Source organism: Triturus cristatus, chromosome 9 (genome assembly GCF_964204655.1).
Source record: "Triturus cristatus chromosome 9, aTriCri1.1, whole genome shotgun sequence".
Classification (NCBI taxonomy): domain Eukaryota; kingdom Metazoa; phylum Chordata; class Amphibia; order Caudata; family Salamandridae; genus Triturus; species Triturus cristatus.
This window is the reverse complement of record NC_140592.1, coordinates 367502369-367528547: the sequence shown is the minus strand read 5'-3', so window position 1 is coordinate 367528547 and position 26179 is coordinate 367502369. Positions and strand designations below refer to the sequence as shown.

Sequence of the window (26179 nt, the reverse complement as noted above, 5' to 3'; positions counted from 1 at the left end):
GCTCCAAAAAGTGCTACCAGGCCAGCCTAGAGCTACAGTGCATGTGCGCGGGCGCGCGCGCCGTGCTTTACCGCAATTACTTTCACTTTCGCGGCTGCACGGCCGCTTTGATGTTTGATCGTGATCCCGATCGCGATCACTTTAACTTTCCCGGCCGCATGGCCGCTTTGCATAGCCAATAGGTCTCGCTTTTGGGACCTTATAAGAATTTAGTTATGCAACTGTTGCATGGCTAAACACTTAGAAGGTACCTAAGGCGCGACCTATTGGCTATGCCAATGCTTGTTCTAATTATCCTTAAAAGTGTTCATCTTCAGGTTCTGGTGTCCTACTGGAGTCTTTTGATGATTGTGATTGTGTACTGGTAGACTGTACAAAAAGTGATGGGGAGGTCGAAGAGTGGTTTGGGGTTGGATCCTGGTGTTGTCGTCGGTCTATGTAAGGACGCTATACAAGGCTTTTGAATCGAAAAAATAAGCTGATATAAAGGTCGATATCTTCATTATTTTAAGTGGAAGGGGACCTTTAAATGCGACATTATTATATGTTATTTAATAGTATAAACATAGAGCGCTGACAGTGTGAGAATTATAGATCACCACTGAATGTGAGAAGTATGTATCACAACTGATATAGAAAAGCCTTGTACCGTCCCTGAGTGTAAGATGTAGGGTGGGCATCACTATTATACTAAGAGCAGACCTTGTACCACGATTAAAGTGTATTTACTTGGAAGCATGTGTACCATATTTTTCACCAACGTCAGACAGTGAAAACATGGCATTAATCAGGAGAAGTTTTCCATATGCATCTATCACTGATGTTAGAATGATGGGTGTACTGTGCTGATAGTAAGATGTGAATTGTGAAGAGCTGTATTCTTAATAAACAATTTTTAAAAACTCGTGAAACACAGAGGGCAGATGTGTTTCACCAGAGTCGCAGAAGAAGCGTGGAACAATAATGTTAAAAAGAGAGATGTGCCACACCACAAATAGTAAGATATTTGTCTCGTGTTGTTTATAGGGTCAATGGAGCGCATTATCAGGTCTTTCATTTTGAAGACACATACATATTTTTATGAAAAGCAAAGGAAAGATATATTAATAGCCAGTGAATGGTAAGGGTAGACTTTTCTTTTGATAGTATCATTCCTGTTTGGTGCCACATTAACGAGTAGATCCTTGTTTGCATCACTTAATATTGTACCTCTAGAGGTTTACAATTCCTTTAATGTTGCTAGCTAAGTGCATGTGCTGCATAAATGATCATAGTGAAAGGAGTGAGATAAATGTGCTCCTATCTAATACCTATTAGAGGAGGTGAGCTTTGGTTTACCATTCAAAGCACTAAGACGCTATCTTTTACTACTGAGAGTAACTGAGGAGCATTGAATCCATTATCATAGTTAACGGAGAACATTACCACTCCCGAAAGTGAGAGATTGGCTCTGTGTTGTGATATATTTTTAAATTTGAGAGCTGTATCCCTGTCAGTAGTTGGAGAAAACTATAGGCCTCATTTAGAGTTTGACAGACGTGTTACTCCATCACAAATGTAACAGAAATACCATCAACTTTGTTACACGATGATTATATCCTACGGCAATTGTAATGAGGTGGACAGGATATCTATCAGTGCGAGATCGGGTTACCGTCTGCAAAACTCTAAATCAGGCCCTTTGTTCCAATGCATTCTCTTCACTTGCTGCTCGTCCTTCATCTTCTCTCTTCCCATATAACTCCCTTTGCTCATTTATTTTTCCTTCATCTGCTGCCTGCCACCCTTCCCTTCCATGTCCGAGCAGCAGTAGCCTACCTTACCTGGATGGAAACGTCGCTGTAGGAGCCCCCGATGACACCCGTTATGGCCATGGGCACGTCGTCATGGATGGCATATGATCCGTCAGGGCAGATGTGTTCAGAACCATCCACCTTTGTCAGGGAGGCCCGAACAAAGTCCAGTGACTGCTCCAGGGCATAGGTGTCCTTGGAGCATGTGTCCAGTATGTGGACACCAAGTTTGATGCCAGGCAGGATGCGGTGGTCCTTGTTGATCTCATCTAGGGCAAACAGCATGGCCTCTAGCCGCTGGATTCCACGATGCTCATTGATCTTTCCACACTCCTCCGTGGGGGTCCCCTTCTCATGCACTGGAAAGAGACCCCCAATGACCAGATCCCCCTCGATGCTGATCTCCTTCTTCACCACTATGCTGTAACTAGGGCTCTGACTGGGGTGGACCAGCTGCAGACTTTGGACCAAAAGGAGTGTCATCCATATGAAATTGTAAAGTTCCAAGTATGCTGCACGATGAGCCATGGGCCTTACAAACAGAGCCATCACCCTTGACCATTCACAGCTAAAGCCTGGGTGGGAAATCTGTTGGCTGTATGAAGATGGTGGAATGGACGTCCGAGAAGAGTTCCTCGCCACAAATTGTTCACACTCATTTGCTGGCGCTTCTGTTTGCCTTCAGAAGGTTAAACGTCAATCAGAGATCTTCAGGTTCTTCAAGGGTAGCTAGCCTGATTTAGCAAGAAGAGGATCACTTTATAAATCTGCAAAAAAACGAGAACCAACAAATGATTATATTGACATATAGGATTTTAAAAAACATCCTCATTTCCAAATAATCATTTCCCCACATCTACTGCGCCAACATTTAATATATCTGAGTTTTGTTACAGGATTGTTGGACTGAAGAGTTTGACAAAGTCATAAACAATGAGATATAGACGTGTTCGCTTTTAGGATTCTGCTCTGTAAATTGGTATGTGAATATCCAGATTTACACGGCAGGGATGGACGGGATTGGGGAAGGTCACACAATACTACTGATCATCTCCTAACTAGGGTGAATTCTGAGATATCCCAGATATCCCTCCTGGGGTGCAATGACTTCATGGTCTGGCACCGGCATTCAAAGCCTTCCACCTGGATCACTCTCTTCTTCTGGATGCATAAGGTGCATGTACATAATTATGAAGAAAAGTACATGGGCGCTACATCAGAATACTCCTGAGGAAGCAATGGTGGTATGTGTTGATAGGAGACGGAGACATCAATGGAATGAGATACTTAACAATCCACAAATATAGAAAACGTATATTACTAGTCAAACAGTTAAGATTATTGTTTTGAATTGTTTGGATGTTCTGTGCTGTTGTTCCCCATTCAAAAAAGGTTTGATTTCAGGTTACTGTCATTCGTTGCATGCGTGTGCAGCAGGATAAACTAAGGGTGAGGTATATTAGAGCAATGTGTGGTCTTGCAGATTAGCATGAGCAATTTGTATACTTCCCTGATTTTGGAACAATTCCATCCAGTCTGACATCAGAAATAGGAGGTGGGTGTTGGTCTAGGGAGTTTAAAATATGTTCACATGTTAAGATTAATAACTCTGGGGCCGATTCACAGAACTAATCTGAGATAAAATCCTAAACGTATTACTTTTGGTAGAAGGCTAGAAGGCATTTAGTAGTAGTAAAGTTAGGACTCCTAACTTTACTACTACTACTAAATGCCTTTTGTGAATACCGAAAGTCGTAAAGTTAGGATTTTGTCTCAGTTTAGTAGTAGTAAAGTTAGGAGTCCTAACTTTACTACTACTAAATGCCTCCTGTGAATACCAAAAGTAGTAAGTTTAGGATTTTATCTCAGATGAGTTCTGTGAATCGGCCCCTCTGCCAGGGGTGCGAAAGCATACTCAAGGACGTCGTTGTGTGGAAGAATAGTCACAAATCCAACAAGGTCCTCAATAAGTTGATTTATTCTTCAATATTCAGTAGGCCCACAAGACCGGCACAGGCAATTACAATCAAGTTGTCCTCTTCAATTGCACACTTAATCCCCCAACATTCTACCACTCTCCTACCAATACCCTATTAACATTCCATACTCCTATGACATTACACATTGTCATATTCTACTATTCTTCTAATGCTGATCAATGTTCCATGACCTACCCATGCAACGGAAGTCGACCAGGAGGCTTTTGCATGAATCAATTTCACTCATTACAGGATCATTAATGAAACTCATCTTGTTCTATGCAGAGGTCATTCATAATAACAGCCCCTTATGCAGAGACCATGAAAAGGCCAAAGAGGGATCAAGAAAAGTGGAATGTGGTTAGTGAGAGAAAACAAAAGGACTTTGACTCTAGTAGTATTACAACTGGTCCAAAACTCCCAGGGGACTCTTCCCCTTCCTTTTCCCAGCATAGATCATCCCATCCATGTCAAAGAGAAGCATTGGTGAGAAAGAGATGCCCTATGATCCTCCACTCAGAAGGCCCGTGGATAATGGTATTGTGAAAATGATGTTCCTTTAAATGGTTGCCGACTTCACAAAGTTGTCACATTTAAAAAAGATTAGTGAAAAATCCAAAAAGAGTAGCATTTAGAGGAAAGAATCTGTTGCCACTCTCTATATCTTGCTCCGAAAATATTTTTTTTTAAATCATGAACAGGGTAATTTGTTGGCTAAAGAGGTGCTCCCTTCGGAGGACAGTGATAATGAATATTATGTTACACTTCCCACTGATGCATGTATTTCCTATATAACTGCTTTTTGCATCTGCCTGTCTTTCTGTTGACGGAATTGCTGTCCCTCTGTCCACAGTTTTATCTCACAGTATTTATCACTTTATATCTCTATTTTTCCAATTCTTCCTCACTCTCTTATGCCTTTCTTCTCCCTCTCTTTCCTCCTCCTGTCTCCCATTTCCACATCTTCTTTTCTCAATAGTTGCAGTTTCTGCTTTTGTCTACTCTATCCTTTCTCCCTTGATTGACTTCCTGACTGATGCTCTTCTTCTACTCAGTAGTTTTGCTTTCTTCTCCACTGTACCCCAAATGTTTACTTCAACCCTGCTTTCTCTTGCAGTTATATCCACACTTTTCGCTTACAGTAGTCTAACTTCATCTCTGCCATTCCACATATCTGACTCAATCTTTTTACTCCCTTGAGCTGTTCTCCCCTTGTCACTACAACACGATAACCGACCCATCTCCAACATATACCTTTAGTGAATCATTCAATTTCACCCTCACTTCGTCCAACTCCCCCTCTTAACCCTCCCTCTTTTGCTCCTGCTCTCTTCTTTCTCTATACTTTTCTCTACTCTCTCCATTCCTTTAATCTCTCCTGCTCTTCCATCTTCCTCATTCCCCGTCTCTTCCTCGCTGACAGATGTTGCCAGTACTGATCACATCTGTGCCAGGCTCTCACCTTGCACCAGATGCAGGGCTGTCTTTGCTAGGTGTTGACACAGAATATTGGAATCAAAAATATTGTGGGTCAAAATTTTGAGTCAAGACTATTAAGGACAAAAATATTGTGAAGGTAAGTTTCATAGGTAAATTAAGTTTCACTATATTTAACTCCACAAGTGTGTATCTTGACGATATATATTCATATATTCAAGGTATGTAAATGTGGAGTTAAGAATAATAAATCTATACTTACCTATTTGCACTTACCTTCTTGATATTTTGGTCCTCTAAATATTTGACACGATATTCTCTTCACATGATATTTTTGGTTACGATATTATGGCAGTGATTCCCTCAGCTGCGAGCTACTAGCCCGATAACCTATTACCAACAAAAAATAGGGTTTGTGAGTCACTATTACCAATGGGCATGTAAAGGGCATCTCTTTCTAATAGTGAGCCTCACTGGTATGTATGAATATTTTGTAACTGGGAATTTGGTTGCAAAACATTTGCAGATTACCACCAATTTCAAATTGGTGGTAAGCCATTTGCACACAGGAAGTGTTAACCAAGAGACCCCTTAACCTTTTTGAATGAGGTAACCAACATTTTTTTAGCGCAGGCCATGATCCCATGGACCACTTCCCAGTGGGAAGAAATGAGAAAGAAAAGTTACATTTTTGTTTTTTAAATGCATCCCGTTTTCCTTTAAAGAACATGGGCTGCATTTAAAATAAATAAACTGATTTACTTGAAAAACAATCACAGACATGATGGTCTGCTGACTCCAGCTGGCTACCATCCCCGTGAGTGCGGGCCATTCCCAATGGGTCTCAAATTATCACCTGCCTCATGAATATTAATGAGACAGGTTCCTTGTAACCTATTTGGGAATCGCAAACAGTGTCTGAGACACTGTTGCACATCAGGTTTTGTGACTACCAAATTACGAGTCGCTAAAAATCGCAATTTGCGTGTCGCAAAACCTGACAGCAAAACATGTGCCTCCTAAATACTTTCCATTATAGAAAAGCAAAAAGTAAAGCTTTGTACATTTCTTTTGCAATTATGTTGAGGGAAGCTTGAGAGCAGTGTCCTGCACACTTGAAATTATAGGACAACAAAAGGGACGTGAGGGGGATATGAGTCTCCAGTCTCTATAGGAACATAAATCAGACTCACTCTATACATCTGTCAGCTGCTGAGCTGTGCATGCTGAGATTCTGGCGTGTACACTTTTAGCTGCCAATCACTCACATCTTAATGCAATAGCTAGCAGCCTCGGCTGAGCAGCCAGGGGAAGATTGATTAAATCCTACGTGGGAATTAACACTTGCTCATTTTCAGGAACATGCCTTTTCCTCTTATGAAAAGCTAAGTGTTAATTTTCCTCTGGGAATAGAGGGAGGAGAGGGGAATAGACATTAGAAAATGTGCACTGCATGACAAACTGTCGGCATACACTCCAGTCTAGGATCTGCTGGGAACTCAAAATACTGGAAATATGAGCAGAAGTCAAGGTGATTTAAAGGGGCCATCTTCTGTAGAGAAAAATAGTCCTGCATCTCTAACAATGAGCATCAATAGGCAATCCAGAATATTCCTTTTGTTGATGATGCCAGCTTGGGTTTTGAGACCAATTGCGCTATGTAAAGGCAAACCTTTTTCCCCTCTTCTGTCCCTCCGCTATCCTTCTCAATCCAAATAACTGACTAACATATCCACCACTCAAATTACTTTCATATTTCACTATACTAATTCACCACTAATCCTTTATGGGTTCCGGAATAGTGTGCTAGTTGCCAAAAAAGCGCTTAGACTCCTTGTCAAGGGCAGAAGAGCTATATAAATGCAATTACAATACAATACAATTGTGACATTATTAACTCGATTAGCCCAGTCAGCACATTCACACATACTATCTATAAACTGTATGTAGATGACTGTCTAGGCTGACTGGTTCACAACTTTACGCCTTCATTTTGGGACAACGCAACACAGTTGTTGCTTTTCTTTGGGATAATATTTATAAAGCTCGCTTATACCCACAGGTGTCAAGGCTCTAAGCGAACAAGGGAGGTGGAAAAAGTATCACTATCAAGCTAAGAAGCAAATAACCAGGTTTTCAGAAGTTTCCTGAAGACCGGAAGACAGCCCGCCTTGGAAATGGAAGGGGGCAAGGAGTTCCAGAGTCTAGTGGCTGCCACAGAGAAGGAGCAACCACCTTATCTGGACCTGGGAAATCTGTGAGAAACCAGTTTTTTTTAGATGAGGATCTCAAGGTCCTCCCCAGATTGTACCACTGAAACATGGTTTTTAAGTGTGATGAAACATTGCTGTGCATGGCCTTGTACACCATACTCAAAATTGAAGGAGATGCGCTTCCTGATGGGGAGCCAATGCAAGGCTCGAATTCCTTCCCTGGCTGACTGATATTTCTGGATGTTAAGATTCAACCTTGCCGCTGCGTTCTGTACCGCCTGAAGCTCGTTCAGGGATCCTGTGTTGATGTTAAGGTACAGAGCGTTGTAGTAGTCCAGCCGGGAGGTGACTAGTGCGATGATAGCAGGCTAATGCAGTTCAGATGGAATATACGGCAGTACTTTCCTCAGAGTTTTTAAAATGTAGAAACAGGTGCTGATTGTCCGGCTAACCTGGGCATCAAGATTCAAACTCTCGTCAAATATGACCCCCTGCTTTTTTTCAGTTTCAACTGGTACAGAAGGGGGACCGCAATCTGCAGGCCACCAGGCATTAGACCAGATGGAATTAAGCCTTAGGTATGCTGTTTTATGTTGTTAGTTGTACACGAGGAGAGTTCTGGGTAGTGTGGTGAACTACATTAGATGTTGTCAGTGTGCTGCCTTAAAGTGAGAGTTTGGCTATTTGTTGGGCAGTAATTTGGTCTCTGGTAACAGTTCAGTAGGTGTTAGTTTGTTAAACGGTCAATGGTGTGCATTGGTGTCTTGCCATGTGGTAGGTCTGCAGTGCGCTTGATGAAATACAATGTACACACCTGTGGTTAGTTTGGGAGGTGTGTTGACAGACTTTGGACATTGTGTTAGCATGTTCTAGGTGATGTATTTACAGGGCTAGGCAATGCATTTATCAATAAATGCTGGTATATTTTTCACATGTAGTGCATGTTTGACAACATGGCACTGTGTGTCAGGTGGTGGACTGAACTTGAACTGACTGAGTGTGAACATGTCCTGGAAAATGGATAACCTGCTCACATGTGTTGGAACATTTGATCGTTCATTGTTCTGTGATATGTTGACCTGTAGGAGACCCTGGATGTGTGATGGGTGTTGGACAGTGTTTTAACACATGATGGATGTTGAACACTCTGGACCTGATTCACAAAGGGTCTTATGACTTGTAAAGTTCTGAGTGTGGAGTCTCCACACTTGGGCGGAATCCCCACACTGAGCACTGCAGTCTGGAGATACCACCATGAGTGCAGAGGCTCCGAACTTGTAACTTTATGAAGCACAAGTCCCTTTGTGAATCGAGCCCTTTGTGAACATGCCTTTCGGGATGTGCAGTAGCTGGCCTGTGATTTTTGCTGAGATGTGTGCTGAGTCGTAGATGGAGTTGGGTATTTGATAACATGAGGTGATGTTGGACACCGTATTGACATGTTTAGGGTGTCAGTGTTCTGGCCCGTAGTTATTGTTGAGATGTATGCTGTTGCGGATGTTGGAAAGTCTGCTAACATGATAAAGCTGGATAGCATATTGGCATGTTCTGGGTGATGGACAATGTGCCAACCTTAATGGCGGATGTGCCGACCTCAAAAGTGGATGTAGGACAGTGTGTTAATGGATCTTGGACAGCTCATCAATATGTCCAGGGTGATGGATTGTGTGGTTAGTGTTAATTTTTACTGGACGCTGGTGTTGACATGACCTGTGTGATAGACAGTGTGCTGACCTTTGTTTAATGCTAGGAGGTATGCAGGCCTATAATGAAAGATTGATTGTAATTCAGGATGTTGTGGGTGATAGTGGACAGTTCTGTAGCTAGAACCTGAAAGGGCACTGGCATAGTGGATTTTGTGCAGCATGCTCATAGGTTGTGTGAGATGGCTTGAGGATAGCTCTAGGAGTTGTACTGACTTGTACCAGATGTTGGACAGCACATTAATATGCCCTGGGTGATGGACAGTATGAGCTGTGGTTAATGCTGTTTAGTGTGATGCGTATTAACATCTGAATAATGTTGGACAATGTGTTAACATTCCTTGATTGATGAAAAGTGTTCTGGCTCAGTTTTAGTGCTGGGTGGTGAGCTGATTTTAGTGGATATCCGGGCAACATGTTGTTATGCAATAGATGTTGGACATCAGGTCAAAATGTCATAATCGATAAACTTTTGCTGACCTATGGGCGGTGTATTTTGGCATGTTAACATATATTAGAACATTGGAATGTGGAGCACTCCATTGTAGACAATGGAGTGCTCCGTGCTTCTACGGGCCGGTAAAGGCCCACAGAGCAACATTCCAATGCTTTACAAAAGCCTCTCGAAGCTTGAGGGGATTTAAATCTCCTCCAGCTTTGAGAAGCCTTTGTTTAATTTGTTAGAAAATTCTGCCCTCTAGTGGCAGAATGTTCTAATAGCCTTATAGCCCTTCGTAGCAGGGCTATACCGCTATTAAAGTCCCGCTGCTTTTGTTAAAGTCCCTCGCCTTCGGCTCAGGCCTTTAACGCTGCAGCGGGCCTTTAATAGCCGGTATAGCCCGCTATGGCGGGCTATAAGGCTATAGTAGAGGTTGAAGTCAGTATTGGCATGTTCTGGACAATGGTCCTGGTGCTGCACTGCGGCTAGTAGTTATCACTGGGTGATAGTATGTGTGTAGATGTATGTGTGTGTTTGCATGTGTGTCTGTGTGTGTGTGTTTGTAACGTTATAGGTGAAATGTTCAGTAGAAGGGTAACATTTTAAACTCTAAAACCACAGAAATTCACCAGTTATAGTTACCTATAGTAACTATAACTCGTGCCTTAAAGTAACTATAGCTCGCGCCCCCGCCATACACAATTTTCTCATCAATTATTTCACTGCAAATGTTGCAGTGATAAAAATCCATGCTGTGATAGACGATACCATGAGTGATGTAATATGTGAGGTAATTAGCAATGCATGGCAAGGGTGTGAGTTATACTTAGGTGAGGGCACAACTGAAGGTAATGAGCAGTGTGAAGTTGGCTGCCTTTACGGGGGTTGGCCACAGAGCCAGGCACAGGCTAGGCCTTGTGAGCAACCCCTCCCTGCTGCGCATGGCCAAAGGCTGCACACAAAATGGGGCTGGCTGCATGCGGGGGTTGGCCGCAGGGCCTGGCGCGGCAGGGGATTGGTTACGTATTGTAATTAAATATTACTTTACTTTTTTTTGTTTAACTGAAACTGAAAAAAATGAAGGTTAAAGTAAAATTATAGTTAAGTGAAATGTTCAGTAACAAGGTAATGTTTTACACCCTAACAAGCACAGAACTTCCCCAGTTATAGTTATTTAAAGTAACTATAAATTGTGTCATAAGGTAACTATAACTCACGCCCTTGCCATGCACTGCTAATTACCTCTCATATTACTTCGTTCATGACATCTATCACATCATTGAAAATATCACATCATTCATGACATCTTATATCACATCATTGATAATATCACTGCAACATTTTCTGTGAAATTATTGATGAGAAAACTGTCCATGTTGGGGGCTCGAGTTAGAGTCACCTTACGGCATGAGTGTGCCGGTGTAGGTCTTCTGGAAATATTCCTGCAGTTAAGGAATTGTTGATGATTCTTCTTACTGGTATGGCAGCAGAGGTAGTTAGACAAATTTCCTTGAAGGTTTTACGGGTACATGGGACTGAAGGGCTGCCGGCAGGCCTGCTGGGGGAGGGGGGGTTGGGTGTGTGTGTGTGTGTGTGTGTTTTTGTTTTTCCAAAGGTGGAGTAGTCGGTTAGGATAAGAAAATGACGCAGGCAGGACAACGAGGATTACCAGCTGGGCTTATACCTTGGAGGGTTGGGCATTAATGAGATGTTGCTGGAAGAAGAGGGTCTTCAGTCCCTTCCTGGAGAGAAGGGGTGACAGGACTTGGCAGGTGTGGAAGGTGATAATTCCTGATCTTATGAGTGTAGGAAGAGAGGGTTTGGCATCTTGTTTTTTTGCCTCAAGCCTGATGAAGTTGCAACTACAAGTGTTACATAGCCAATTAGGAATTGTAATCTTGATTGCCAGATATGGAGGAGTGCTTCAGATGATTGCTTTGAATGTGATGCAATAACCTTTGAAGGACACAGGAACTGGTAGATAGAGATAGTAAAATTATTTGATGTGTGTGAGATCCTGCTAAAGTTACTCGGACCTTTAATCAGTCAGGCAGCCACATGAACAACACATTCAGAAGTAGTAGATGTGGTTTCTTGAAATGCTGGTGAGCTGGGTGTTGCATTAATCTAGGTCAAATATGACCAGGGCTGTAGTCTGTTTCAATGAGAAAACCTTTTTTTTTGCAATGCAGTGAATTGTGCTAAACGGTTTGTGTCTTTTTTGAGATGTGCGTTCTGGTGCTCGGTTTGATGTTCATGCGGAATCATAGGAATTAGGAGCTGTTGGCAAGTAGCCATCAAGGTTCATTGCTAAGACTCATCACCGCACACCCTCCCTTGATGATTAGCACAAACTCTACTACGTTTCAAGTATGACATGCAGGCCTAGATGACGTTGACTCAATCTTTAACCTAGTTAACATAATTTACTGATGTGTTTTTATTGTATGCTAGAATATTCAGTGCAAAAATATTCTGGTGCCAAGATATAGTAGCCTAAATATTGTGAATCAAAATGTCATGAAGCTGGTTTCATGTATCTTCTGAACTTCGCGACCATGTACCTGTATGATATATATAGTATCAAGGTACATGGATGTGGAGTTAAACAGTAAATCTATCCTTACGTATGTGTACTATCATTCACAATATTTTGATTTTCAGTTCTTGCCATGATAGTTTGGTACCACAATATATAATACTCTATATTGAGACGGTTGTTCTCTGTTTTAGGGAGGGTTGTGTGTTGTTTACATATTAATGGATGTTGATGTTCTTGTCATCCAGGAGGATTCCCAGGGGTTACATGTAGGTGTTAAAGATTACCTTAGATGGGATGGATTCTTGGGGACTCTGCATGTTGCAAGGATGGGGTCGGTTCTGTAGGGGCTCATATGGATGTGTTTGAATCTGTTGTTGAAGGACATGAATCTCTGTAGGATGATGCTGTCAAAGGCCATTCTTAAAGGGAAGGTGTTAAAATGTGTTTCATGAACACAAGGATGAAGGCTACAGAGACATCCAGTATTATGAGCTGACATTGTTTGTTGTCTGTTAGTTTCAGTGCGTTGTTGACTTGCTGGATGGTAGCTGAAGATTGGTATTCTTGGAGGAGGGTGTCATTCTTGAAATGCCAATAGAATTGAGAGGAAATCATTTTTTTATGATGTTACCCATGACTGCTATTTATCTATTTATTTACTATTTATGCATTTTTCTATAGCGTGGACTTTACCCAAAAGTGCTTAGCTCTTTACAACAAACAAAGAACATCACATGAGTTCCAAAGTTACAAAATAGCCAATCATTACATAATGAATGGAATTACAAAAGTATATGGACGGTAGTCTGAAGATCTGTGGTTAACACTGGTAGGGAGCTGATGTGTATCAGACGTTGAGCATGTTAACATGTACATGGATGTGACGGACAGTGTGCTGGTCTCTCAGTGCTTGTGATTAGTGCTGGAAGGCGTGCTGGCTTGCAGTGGGTGTTCAGCAGTCTGTTAATATGACGTAGGTGATTGAATGTGGTGAGCTTTTGGTCAGTGCTTAATGGTGTGCTGACTTGTAGCAAATGATGTGTTCATATATCATGTGTGATGGACAGTATGCTATCCTTGGTTTGTGCTGGAAGATGTGCAACATATTACAATGCCCTGGAAGTTGGCCAGTGTGCTAACCCAGAGGTCTAGGCGGTGTGCTGATTTGCAGCTGGTGTTGTCACCCCTGGTTTACATGCTCTGGATGATGGACAGTGTGCGGACCTGTGGCTAGACTTGGGGGGTACGCAGACGTGTAGCGAATTAGTGTTTACGCGCGATGGACGCAGCGTGTTAGCACGTGATGGACGCCGGGCGGCGTGTTAGCACGTGATGGACGCCGGGCAGCGTGTTAGCACGTCCTGGGTGATTGACAGGGTGCTGACCCGCTGTGAGCGTGACCAATAGCGTTGGTAAGTAGGTATCAGAAACGTGATCCGGGCTTTAAGCTCTGAATGGGAAAGGCGCGCGCATGGCTCTCTCGCAGTGGGAGGAAGGGGGTGGCTGCACGTATTGATCCGTCAGTTTAATTGCTTCCTCTCTTGGGACAGATTCATGCTTCACATGCGCTGGTGGTAAACACTGTCTGGGCAGGATCCAAAGAAGGCGCACAGCGGATCTGACACACTCACCGCCCCGCCGCGCCAATATGTCAGCCGGGGTGTAATTTGGGTGGTCTCCGAAGGGTTACTGTCAAGAGTTTTGTTCTCTTAGTCCAATGCATCTGGGATGGGTGTAACTCTCTTCATCTTTCCTCTTCCTCCCCTTTCCTTTTCTCCCCTCCCCTCTCTTTCTCCCGATTCTTTAACCTTCCCGATATTTCATTCTGCGATTTCTCTCTTCTCTTCGCCCCCGCCGACCTACATCAAATAAACACAGCCAGGCGCCTAAAGGAGAAACAGAGGCTCTGACAGACAGTAGGGAATAAACTGATGAAACACAGACACGGAAGGCAAGATGATTGACAGGCGCGATGTATCATAGACTGGGGTGATAATGAAGAACGAAGGAGAAAAGAAAGGAAAGAAGAGAGACATGGATAAAGGAAGGGAGGCTGGGATTGATGGAGGTCAGAAGGAAGGAGAAAAGAACAATGAATGGAGAGAGAAGAGAGAGAGAGAGCGATAGGAAAGGGAGGGATGCAGGCAGGAAGGGACAGGGAAAGACAAGAAAATGCGGGAAGAAATGAAGGAATGGAGAAGGAAGGAATATATGTCTATAGGATTGATGTGAGAATAAACTGACAACCAAGGTAGGTTGACAGGAAAGAAGCGGGTGTAGGGAAAGCAGGAAGAAATGAAGGCAGTGGAGGGAGAAGGCATACAGGTAGGAAATAAAGAGACGGAAGAGAGGGGGTGCGGAATGGAAAACGGAAGGAAGGGAGGTGGGGAGGGAGTAAATAAATGGCTGGGGTGTATGAAAGGAAATGAATAGCGTGCAGTCAGAGCAGGAGAAAGTGTTTTCATACTAAAGTGCGAATGAATGGATTCAGGGCACAAGTCCTATAAAAAGAAGTGGGGGGACTGACCAAGTGAGACGCTATGCAAGTGACATCATGACGCGTACCATGATTGACGCGTACCATGACGTCACGACGTAGCGCTATAAAATAATGCTATTTAAATGATTTGTGTAACTATTGGGACAGACCACACCATCTGACAGTCTTACAGTGTCTGCACTTATATAGAGGGACAGAACAAAGGTAAAAGCATGCCTCCCTTAAGTGCAAGCTGGGTGCCTTTGTTACCGCTCCATGCATAGTGTGAGGTTCCAGGAGGCCTCCAGTCAGGATATTCAAACAAAAGAAGGCCTGATGGCCCCCCCTTACCTTCACCCTGGCTGGAGGTGAAAAAAAAGCCCCCTCTCTGCCTGCACATTGCGGCTGGAAATGGAAAGCAGACAACGTGCAGGCGCTCTTGAACCTGTCCTGGTGTCTTACACTGGGACAAGTTGAACATATGTCTGTGGTGCCCAACTTCCTGGCAGGGGGGACGGTGTCCACCCTATGAAAATAGTGGGTGGATGCCATGTACCTGCGTGTAGCCCCAACTCGTGCCCTGAATGGATTGATGTTCGAATGAATGAAAAGTAGCACGAGCTCGCTGACAGTGATAAGTGGAGCGATATTGACGTTAAGGCAGACAGACAGACGTTGCACTCTGATGAATGGAGAAAGCGCGCGAGCTTTGGGCCTGCGCGGTTCGGAGGCCGTCCTCTCCAGTCCTTTGGGCGGGCTCCCGAAGCATCCAGGAGCGCGTGTGCGGTGTTAGTGCTTTATTGTCAGATGTATCTCCCGTTCACTGCTTCCCCGGGAGATGAAAGGCACGTTATTGCCTTTCCTGCCCGGGAGCAGCATTGATCTGGGGTAGGAGAGAGGGAGGGAAGTGCGTGGGAGAGAGTTGGGAAAGAAATGCATTGCTCGCTTCATCTTGAGGACTGTATCGTGTGCGAGTCTGTACAAAGATATCTGTGTGTGTGTTTGCACTTATGAATGTCGCTGCCTGGGCTCTCTGATCTGTATAAGAAGAGGCGTTACAGCCTCTATGCATGTATAAGTGCAGTTTAGTTTGTATGTGGGGCTGTTTACTTGCATGAATGTCAATGCACTTTTGTTTAGGTGTGTATGTATCAGTTTGCGCCTATGCGGTTATGTGTGGTGGGGTTGTGTCTTTGTGTTTCTGCAGCTGTGGCCATGTTCATAGGGTACACATGTGATTTGTTGCATACTTGTACGTAACTGTGAACCAGTGTCGTAGCAAAGGTACAATGGACCCAGATGCAGACAAGCAAATGCTCTTTGCTGCCTCCCTTAGGTAGTGAAAGAGAGCAACACATTGGGGAGCAGGGGGTGCCCCACACCTCTGGGCCCGGATGTCTCTGCTCCTGTTATTTTTTGATCTGATGGTAATCCCGACCCTTCTCTTTGCCTGTGGGTGTGATTGTGTGAGATTCTTGTTCAGTTGTAAAGAGCCCACACTATTCAGACCACCGTACTTTCCTGCCATTTCCTAACTTGCCCGCGCTGTATTTTCCCGGTGGCGGCAATATGATCAAGAACACCGAAGGGGCTTGATGTGATCCAGGAGCTGAGTACACTCTGCTAATGGGTTGGGTGTGCACACAAGGAGCTCCCAACCCTAGTAGACTGGACTACTGCTCCTCACCAGGTTATGGGCCTCCATTCATTGGCTGGTAAAATCCATTCAGGCCCCCATACCTATGGTCCGTAATTTCCCTGACAAACTAGTCGTGTTCATGTGATACGTGTGCCAGATTACTCGTCCTGAGTGAATGGTGTCTTTGCCCAGGATTATGACTGCAGCATTAAATGAGGTTCCAGTTCAGGGCTCCTTCGTCCCTGTGGACCTGAGTATGTGCTTTTAGCTGCAGGTGGAATCTACACCTCGGGATCTCTGCAGATTTTCTAGAAGAGTTGGGACAATTCCGAATATTTTACCAGTCCGATAGTTGCACAGCTGCATTAGCAGAATCATTCTCTTTTTGAATACCTGTATAGGGACAGCCCTGATATACCTTCTAGCAGCCTTACTACAGTTGGGATGTCTGATTCCAGTCTCATTTCATCACAACCCACAGAACATTTGCCACCCTCTCCATCCTAGAATTCTCACGGCAATGCCTGCACAGAAGCTCTTCGTTGGGCCATGGCTGTAAGCATTGACCCCGCCCTGTTTCCCATAAATACAGACTCTCTGGAACCAGTGCCTTGTTTGAAACTTTATTAGGAATTTCTGTAGCCACAACTGAGAGGTGACACGCCATGAACTGGGCACTCTGTTGATGTTCTCCTAAATGCGACGACCAAGTCTAACACACAAAAACAAGGCAGAAGCTGTTGTTCCATGTCTTGGAAGAGAAGGAGCTCTCCTGGCCTGAGAGCAGAGAAGTTGCCTGGCTGCGAGAAATAAAGGTCAAGGTCTATCTGGCTCAGACCTGTAGGAGGAGAGACTAGAGTATAAGCCTAATCCCGGCATCAAGGAAGTCTGCAGCCCAGCTGGCTGAAATTAACAAATGAAACAACCAGATCACAAGAGTGTGTAGAACGCGTCAGGAACACTGAAAGACGTCTTACTGGTGGACCTGCACTGCCCGTGATCTGCCCACCAATAAACCTGTTTTACAGCCCTAAACTCTGCACCTGGGCCCATGATCCACCTGTGGGCACGAGGGTTGCCCAAAAGTCGGATGACTACATTTTAACTTCAATGCTTCTCAAGCCTGAGAGGAGCATCAGATTTTACCACTTGCCCCAAGACTATTGCGAAATTTTTCATTGTGGGGCCCTGGAGAATCTGAATTTGGAATCGATTGAACTACTTTGCTCGGAGGTGCTCTTTCTGGGTATCCACAAGTAGAACATATAAAGTCACCCTAAACTAGTGAGTGACACTAGGCGCCATAAAATCTTGACTCTGAAATCCTTTTTGATGATATAGATACTAGGAGTTTGTGAAAACATTTGGGTGACGAACACTGTTGGATAACTAATATGTGGAAATAAGGAAACCATAAAAAGAAATACCATAATAACGAATTTAAAGGGAAGAAATGTAAACATAAAAACTGTCTAGATAATAATGAAGAAAGAAATAAAGAATATTGAAATTGTGCAAATTTACCTTATTTTAAAAAGGGTAACTATTAAAAATGATATGGTAGTTATTAGAGTTAGGTCATGGGATATAAATAGTATTACGTTTAGGGTTAGGCATGAGGATTTGAATGGGGAATGGGAAAATCTGAGGGTTAGGTTTATGGGTAAGGCAGAAGGTTAAGAGTTATGGTTTAAGATCAAGATATAGCATTGGTCATGGTTAGGGCTTGTTTTGATGGTGCTGATTTGTATTCATTTGTGGGTCGTGCTTATTTCCCCTGCACCTTTTGCACAATGAACAGCGATTGTGCCTCGTTAGAAGAGCCCTGGGCCGCTGTTTTGTGACTGCTACACGTATGGGTTGGAATCATTGGATTGGAGTGTGGGCACAGTTCAGTTTTGCTGAGGACTCTCTTAGGTAGCTTTGTCAAGATCCACAACCTGTGCAGCCTAGGACAATGGGTGGACAAGAACAACAACACTCTTTAGACCTTTTGAACATACAATCCTGGTTTACTAGTGTGTGGAAACTGAAACCTGTAGTAGTTATGAAGTGACGCAAAGGGACCTTGAGATATCTATGGTCTTCCAATCGCTCTCCATAGGATAACATTTCTGATACACTCTCTGGTACACCTTTTATAGTGCTTTACTCCGGAAGTGTTATAAAGATTTTTGTTATTATATCTCAGCTCCAGCAGGTACTTGGTTCATGGCTGCCATACATGTCCCACTGTAAGTAAAGACCTACTTCCTTTACTCAGTTAACTCACACTCAGCATTGATCTTTATAGTGTATGATACTTTCGCTGAGTTCTAAATCTACCGTCACCTTCTGATGTTACCGTTGCCTGTTAAACCAAGCTTCTACTGGAGGTGCAATTCACTAGTATTCTGTGCACTTGGGCACTATGGGTAAATGGCCATAATCTAGCCTGGATACTGTCCTGCTGCTGTGATAACCAGACAAGGCCTCACAATAGCTCTTAATAAGTTTGAGAACTGGTATAGGCTCAGGAAGGCCCAAGTCCATTCTTGTGGACTCACAGCTTAACTGGTTCCCAGTAAATCTGCCTAGCCTTCTTTCATTCTGTTTACTCTTCTATTTCCATAGCAAATCCTCTGCTGTATGCCTTTGGGTGCTTCTCTTTCTTCCCCTGAGCAACCAGAATTCTTTGAGTTTATAGCCAGCAGTCATTCTGCGAAAAGTCCGTTTACTGTGTTGCTCCCAAATGTATTCCTCCTTCCTTATGTCAAGGCCACTCATTTTTACAACTTTTCTTCCACTGAAATAGTTTTTCCTCTTGTATCTATCGCCCATACTCAAATTCATGCATAACTGTTCGGATCTCCCACATTTTCTTATTTATTATCCATACATAGATCTGTATGCTCAACCAATTGCCAATCCAAACTGCTATTGGTGGCCTTATTCTCAAGGGTTTCACATATTTCTTGAAAAAGCCAGACTCATCAAGTCAAACTGGAAACTATCTTATTGACAAATGCGTAGCATTGCCTGCAATGTCCTCTGAGAATCAGCTATCGAGGTGAGTCTTTTTAATATTGACGGGTCACCTATGCTCAGCATCCTGTTGATGCACAGCATAGGTGCATTCATAGCTGTTAAGCAGATCTAATTCAAACTAGAGGAACGATCTGGGGAATGTCACCTGGAAGCCAATTGCCTGAAGCAAGCCCAGCTCTGGATGCAACAAAACTGACTCTTCTTGAACAGAAAAATACACAAATAATGCTTATGGGCCCGATGGACTTTTTTTTCCCGTGCTGTGGAGCCGGCCCACGACAGATGGTCCGCCACCAACACCAGCCCTCATTGTGTGTAACCTAGGAGATTTGTTCAACTATGAACTCCTATTCTCACAATTAAACGCAATCACCAAAAATAATTCTATTATTTGCACTTATAACCAGGGGTGTGCATCTTCCTTCTTGCTCCACAAAAAGTCATCTTGGTTCCAGCTGTAGTGTCACCCCACTTTAACTATTTCTACAGGTTATACATGGGCCTCTGAGAACTTCACTGGGCATTACTTGGATACGTAGCAGGTTAACATACATGGTTATTTCAATTATACCAACCTCCCATGCACATTTGAGGTAGACCCAGTTCTGGTCATTGGTCTATCCAGACTAAAAAATATATAATTAAAGCACTTCCTAAAGAGGGATCCACACTTTGTAGCACTCTTCTACCAGCCTTTAATCCTGCTTGAGGCAGTTGTTAGTTCACACTAGACCTGAAGACACAACTGTTGGTCTAGCGCCTGAATACATCTGCGCAAATATAAGCAATCTATTACTGTAGAGTGTAAATCCATAGAAAAACATTTCTGAACGCCCAAATAATAGAAAAACCAATTAGTGGGAACAAATTAATATAACTACACTGTCATTGAAAATTATCGTAAAACTCAAATGAAAGTTACACATTTCAGTACTGAGTCCCCAAATAAATCAGCAACCTTTTCTAAAACAAAAATATAAAATGTTGAACACTTTGAGAATCCTGGCTAAGGAATCTGGGTCAGAGAAAGGTTAACTAAGGGACCGTTGGTGCGCCCCCAAAACAAGTGGAGCAAAGAAGGAGCTTCTAGAAGGGGGAAATTATCTAATTTTGAAGTTGGGTGAAAGAGGATGTGGTAGTGATGCCCACCCCTCCAAAGACACAAGGCAGGAAGAAGTAAAGGGAGTGTGGGAAAAAGAACGTCTGAGGTACACAGGCAGTGCAACGATGGTAAGGGGATCAGGGGTAGCACTTAGGGCCTGATTTACGATTGCGGTGAACCCACCACCGACAGCCTGCCAGTGGTGGGTTCACTGCCATCGTAAGGCCATTCTCTGCCCGCCAGATAAGGGTGGCGGGCGGTGTGCTGGGGGACGGAAAGCCTGTCCGCAACGGGTCCGACACAGGCAATCATTATGATTACCTGTCGGACCCGGCCAGCATACCTAGAATGGTGGCGGTGCCCTCTGGCACATTAGGATGCTGCTTTAAGCCAGCCTTTCAATTGCGGTTCAATCGCCATTCAAAGGCTGGCGGAGGTGTACTTTGGGGGCCCATTGCTGGCCCCCTTTGTGCAGGGGCATGGGAATTGTGCACTTGGGGGGCACCTGTGGTGCCCCCTACAGTTCCCAGCGCCAGGTGCCAGGCACTGCGTGGTGCCTGCCACGTATTACAGGGAAATGCCCAACATGCACTTTTGCCATTGCAGTGGATGCTGCAGCCAGCAGCACCCGCCGCAATGGTAAACATGCACAATGCGACCGCCACAGTGGCGGTCACTTTGTAATTACATTTGCGGGACCGCCGCAATATAGGCATCCGGTCCCAATTCCTGGGACGATGGTGGACAGACTTAAGTCTGTCCGCCATTGTAATCACCCCCTAAGGCTCAACAAATGAAATGTCACAAGTGAAATGTCACTCATTGATTGGTATGACACAGAAATGGAAGGGGGTGAAGTGAAAGGGACCTATGCAATTCGTTTATAAAAACAATGGAGAAAATGCTTGTTCAAGATCAGTTGTATTTAAAAACGATAAAGCATGTAAAAGGCTATTGTACAAAAAAAATGGTATGGATTTCTGTTAACTGGTAAAAGCTATTGATCTTGAAAACTGAAATTAAGCTACTTAGGTGAAATGAGTTTCCAAATTGGTATTCTATGGTTAGATTTTCGATTAAACCATAACATACTCTACCTGATCCATGAGATACCCACCTCCTAGCAAACGTTTTAGCTTCGGCTATATAATCAAGGGCTACATTTAATATATAAGTAACTACTTGCCTATTTAAAACTTCAAGGAATTTCCATATCAAAGAGTCAGAGTGTTCTCTCTGACTCCGTTTGTGACACTGCCTAACAAGATGAATTCTTCAAAATCCAGTCACCTAGCTTGTACGCCTGCCCCTACACTCCAAAACATCTCTGACGTGGAATACATTAGACATCAAGTATGTTACAAACATGTAAAACATGTTACAAACATGTAAAACCAACTTACACTGCTGTGTGGGCTATGAAACCACCAATATACTTAGGGCCTTATTACTTAGGGCCTTATTAAGAGTACAGCAGTCCTAGGACCGACGTACTCGCGGTGGCGGTCCTACCACCACCACCCGTCTCACCTATTACGAGTGTGGTGGTGTGCCCACCACAAGACCACTGTGGTGGCGGCCTTCAAAGGGCCTGAATAAGCTGGTGGTGTCGATGGTGGCACCGATGAGCATATTACAACCTGCATTTTCACTGCTCCTTTCATGGCAGGGACCCCGCCCTGAAAAGGGTGGTGAAAAACCTGGCAGAATATGGCTATGGGGGGGCTACGCGGGGGGGACATGTTGTGCCCCCTCGGAATTGCACCTTCGTACCTGCACGGTGTGGCATGCACAACATAGTGCATGCCGCACTGTGCAGGAACGTGCTGCAGGCACTCTCTCGGAGGCGATATGCTTGTTAGTCTAACATACCGCCACTTTGAGACCACTGCAGCACCGCCCACCTGCTCTGGATCAAACTCATAATCCAGCGGGTGGGTGCACCACAGGCTTGGGGGTCCTACTGGGAAGACTGCCAAACTCGTAATAAAATCCAATATATTTTGGGAATTTGGACATAATATCGAACTACAGAAATATTGAGTTTTTATTATCATGACACATTAATATTGTGATGCAGAAATAGCGCACCCATGAATATCGAATTTTAGGTAAGTAATATCGTTTACAAGAATATTGGTGTTCTTGATATCATTTGCAAGAATATCTGTGTTTCTAATATCGTTTGCAATAATATTGTTGTAAAAAAGATAATTTAAAAAATACGTTAATGTTTTTAGTTGATATTTTAATTGTATATGGTATATACTGTTTGTATAATTGTTAATATTTGAAAATATGGGTTTTTATTTGAAGTTATTGATAATTTAAAAAAAATGTTAATAGTAATTTATGGTGTCATAATGAGTTGTGAGGTTTGCAGAGGTACAGGGTGGGAAGTTAATTAAATATAAATAATTAAAAAGTAATTTTGAATTGATATTAAATATTAAATTGCTAATTAATTATGTAAATTATGCAATTATTATAACTGGTTGTTTTGTTTGTAGGGGTATAGGGTGGGATGTTAATTAAGTAATAAATGATTAATTATTTATTATTCATTAGTAAATTGATAATTATGTAATTGTGTAAATATTATACATTTTTAGTGATATTTCAGGTGTGTTTTGTTGGGCTTTTCGGGGTATAGGGTGTGATGTAAAGTATTAATCGATTAATTATTAAGATAATATTATTTATTTAATTCATAATTAATTTGGTAAATTGTGTCATTATTGTTTTTGTGTTATTTTGTAGGTGTGGTAATAATCCTCAATTAAATATTAGTTTTTATTTAAATATTTATTTGACTTATAGTTATGTACATTGTTTAAAACATGTATATTGTGTTGTGGTTGTAGGGGAATAGGGTGGGAAGTTATTAAATTGACATCAATTAACAAATAATTATTAATTTATAAAAAAATATTTTTTATATTACTTAATATGCTAATTGTGTTATCTTTTTTATTTTAATTGCTTGTTGCTAAGTTTATTGGAGCATAATGTGTGTGTTTAATTAAATGATCAATTAATGGAACATTTTTAAATTTGAAATAAATTATTAAAATCTGTAATTTAAAAAATATTTAATTGTTTTTATATATATATATATAATTGTTATATTGATAGTTTTCTTTTTTGGGTCAATTAATATAGTTATGAAAATGTTATGTTTTTGGAGTAAACTACTGTTTTTTACTGTTGCACAGACTGGAGTTGGGAATATTCATTTTACACCTCTGGTGTCGAACACTTTCCCTATTGTTACACAGAGTGGAGTGGTAATAATGAATTTTACCCACTTTGGTGTCCAATGCTTTCCCTACAGTTGCACAGACTGGAGTGGGAATAGTAAATTATGCCCCTACAATGTCCAACGCTTTTCCTACTGTTACACCGACTGGAGTGGGAATAGTACATTTTTCCCCTCTGGAGTGCAATGTTTTCCCTACTGTTGCAGAGACTGGAGTGGGAATAGTCAATTTTACCCCTCCAGCGTCCAACGCCTTCCCTACTGTTGCACAGACTGCAGTGGAAATAGAATGTGTAACTTTTTACAAAGTTTACTATATTTGTATCATTGTTTAGATATATGTAATATTATTATTTGATTCTTTCTTAAATTTTATATGTGTGTTTATATATATATATATATATATGTATATTCTTTTTAATTTTTTAAGTGATATTTTTAGTAAATGTTATTTTTTTTATATGTTTATTTGTTTTAATTTTTTATGTTTATATACATGTATATATGTATATATATGCTTTCTAAATTTGAAAATTTAAAAAGCCACAAAATTAATAATATAATGTAAAATAAAGATAGTTAATATTAGTACTTTGTTATAGATATGTATATATGACCATACACACACGTTTTTATGTGTGCATGTTTTTAATATTAAATGTTACTTGAATTTATGTAATATACATTATATTGTAGTTATGTATTAAAATGTTTAAGTTTCACTATTTTAAACTGTGTATTCATTGAAAAACGATATTTTGGTCTTATTTTTAATTATATTAGTGTAAACAATATTTTTAACTCGATATTTTTGTACTTACCTTTCTAAGTATGGAAAAACTGTGTTTGTGTCATCGATATTTTTGACACGATATTTGTGTGTCACGACATTTGTGTGATCGATATTATGTCTCTGATCGGTAATCTGCTAACCAACAGTTAATAGAATCTCACTCTACTAATTCTTAGATTAAGGGTTCTGTATGTATTTTATAACACACCCAATATTTAGGATCAGGAAGGGAACGAGGCTTCCATCCTGTTGTTGCATTGTGGATTACCAAGCTAATCTTTTATGTCTTCAAAGTGCATTTGCCTTTAACTTTGGGAGTGTGAGTCAATGGTTGTTCAGAGATGACTACTTGTTAATGTAATGCAGCCTCACGTTTTCAATAAACATTTTTTTAAATGTCCTTCATTGTAGTCATGTGATGTCAATTTTGAGCATGTCTTAATGGGACAAAGGACATGATGCCACTACTATTACCCCTGTGATTTTGTTGAATGAGCATACTCTTTTTAACCCCTGCAATATTGGCTTTCCATGAATTCTGTCAAATATTAGATCTCCCTCTCATTACTCTATTCTTGACCAATCAAAATTCAGATTAACAAATTCTATAGCTGGTGGTGTTAACTAATTCCAAAATCCTATAACCATGACAATAGAGGAGCTCCCTGAGGTGCTTCACGTCCTTTTCACTCCCTAGCATGCATACTTTTTGCTTTTATGCTTTACCAATGTATGTTGAATAACAGGAGTTTCAAGTGAACATTTGGAACTTGCAGTTGGGGCACTTATTTGGAAGACCTCTTTCTGAGTATGTGGTGGCAATGACTGAAGCGCTGCCAAAATAAGTGTTGGTGCTGTGATGCACACCCAAAATTCTCTATCTTGTGGTCTCTTTGCACTCCTGGTCAGTCAGATGTTAGTAGCACATGGATTGCCTTAAAACTGTATAAACCAACCTCTGTGTTTAATTTAAGCTGCACCCCTTGACTAGAGAGCGGAGTCTAGACTAATAGGTGTGGTCCTCCGGCTTTGTTTGCCAGGCAACGCTATAAAGTGTGATGCAGAGGAAAGGGCTACAAAGCCCCCCCCCCCCACCCTGGATTTATTTTTGCCATATTGGCAAAAGGGTCAAAATATCTCCATATCTGTGTTTCCAGTTGCTGATCCATGTGCAGAATCACATCTGTATTCACAAAGAAAAAACACAAAACAAAAAGATCTGCCTCTCTGAGAATCTGGGCACGAGAAATAGCATGGTGGACCAATGTTTTTTATGAATCTCATTATGCCATGCAAGTTGTTACATCATTTCATGCAGAAGAATCCTGATCGTGGATATAGCCTCTAATGTGACCTGGGTAGATGTCAGTGAGATTCTCATTCTTTTTGGGGTAAGCAAGGCAGCCTATAGGAGCAAGTTGCAAATGGAAAAGTACTTGGGCCTTTATTACTTCGCGTTGAATTTGAGATTCCATTATATGTAGGTTGACAACTGAAGAATCCCTGCCTGACTTTAGTACGCGAGTCATCCAGATGACTAATGTGGAATGGCTTCCAAGAGCAAGATGTCTTGGATGGTATGTTAAGCCTGCCCCTGTCTAAGCCTTTCCTGATTACCACTAGGTGGATTGTTTTGACTCTATGACTTGCTGAGGACTTGGTGAAAAACTGATACTGTTTGGCTTTGGTCCACAGTAATGACAATTGGGTTTAGATGCTCATTTGTCCTGCACAGGTTGAAGCAGAACAAGATGTACCAAGAGATTGACTGTTT

The 26179-nt window shown here is 42.0% G+C and overlaps 1 protein-coding gene across 1 annotated transcript in view; it reads right to left on the bottom strand.

Annotated features, from left to right (window-relative positions):
• The window catches only part of GRM2 (glutamate metabotropic receptor 2), a 442819-nt gene that overhangs the window by 219523 nt on the left and 197117 nt on the right, over positions 1-26179 (bottom strand). The window contains exon 2 of the mRNA XM_085625166.1: positions 1824-2560. Within this exon, the coding sequence (XP_085481292.1) occupies positions 1824-2342 (519 nt within the window). The 5' untranslated portion in view covers positions 2343-2560. The remainder of the gene's footprint in view (positions 1-1823; positions 2561-26179) is intronic.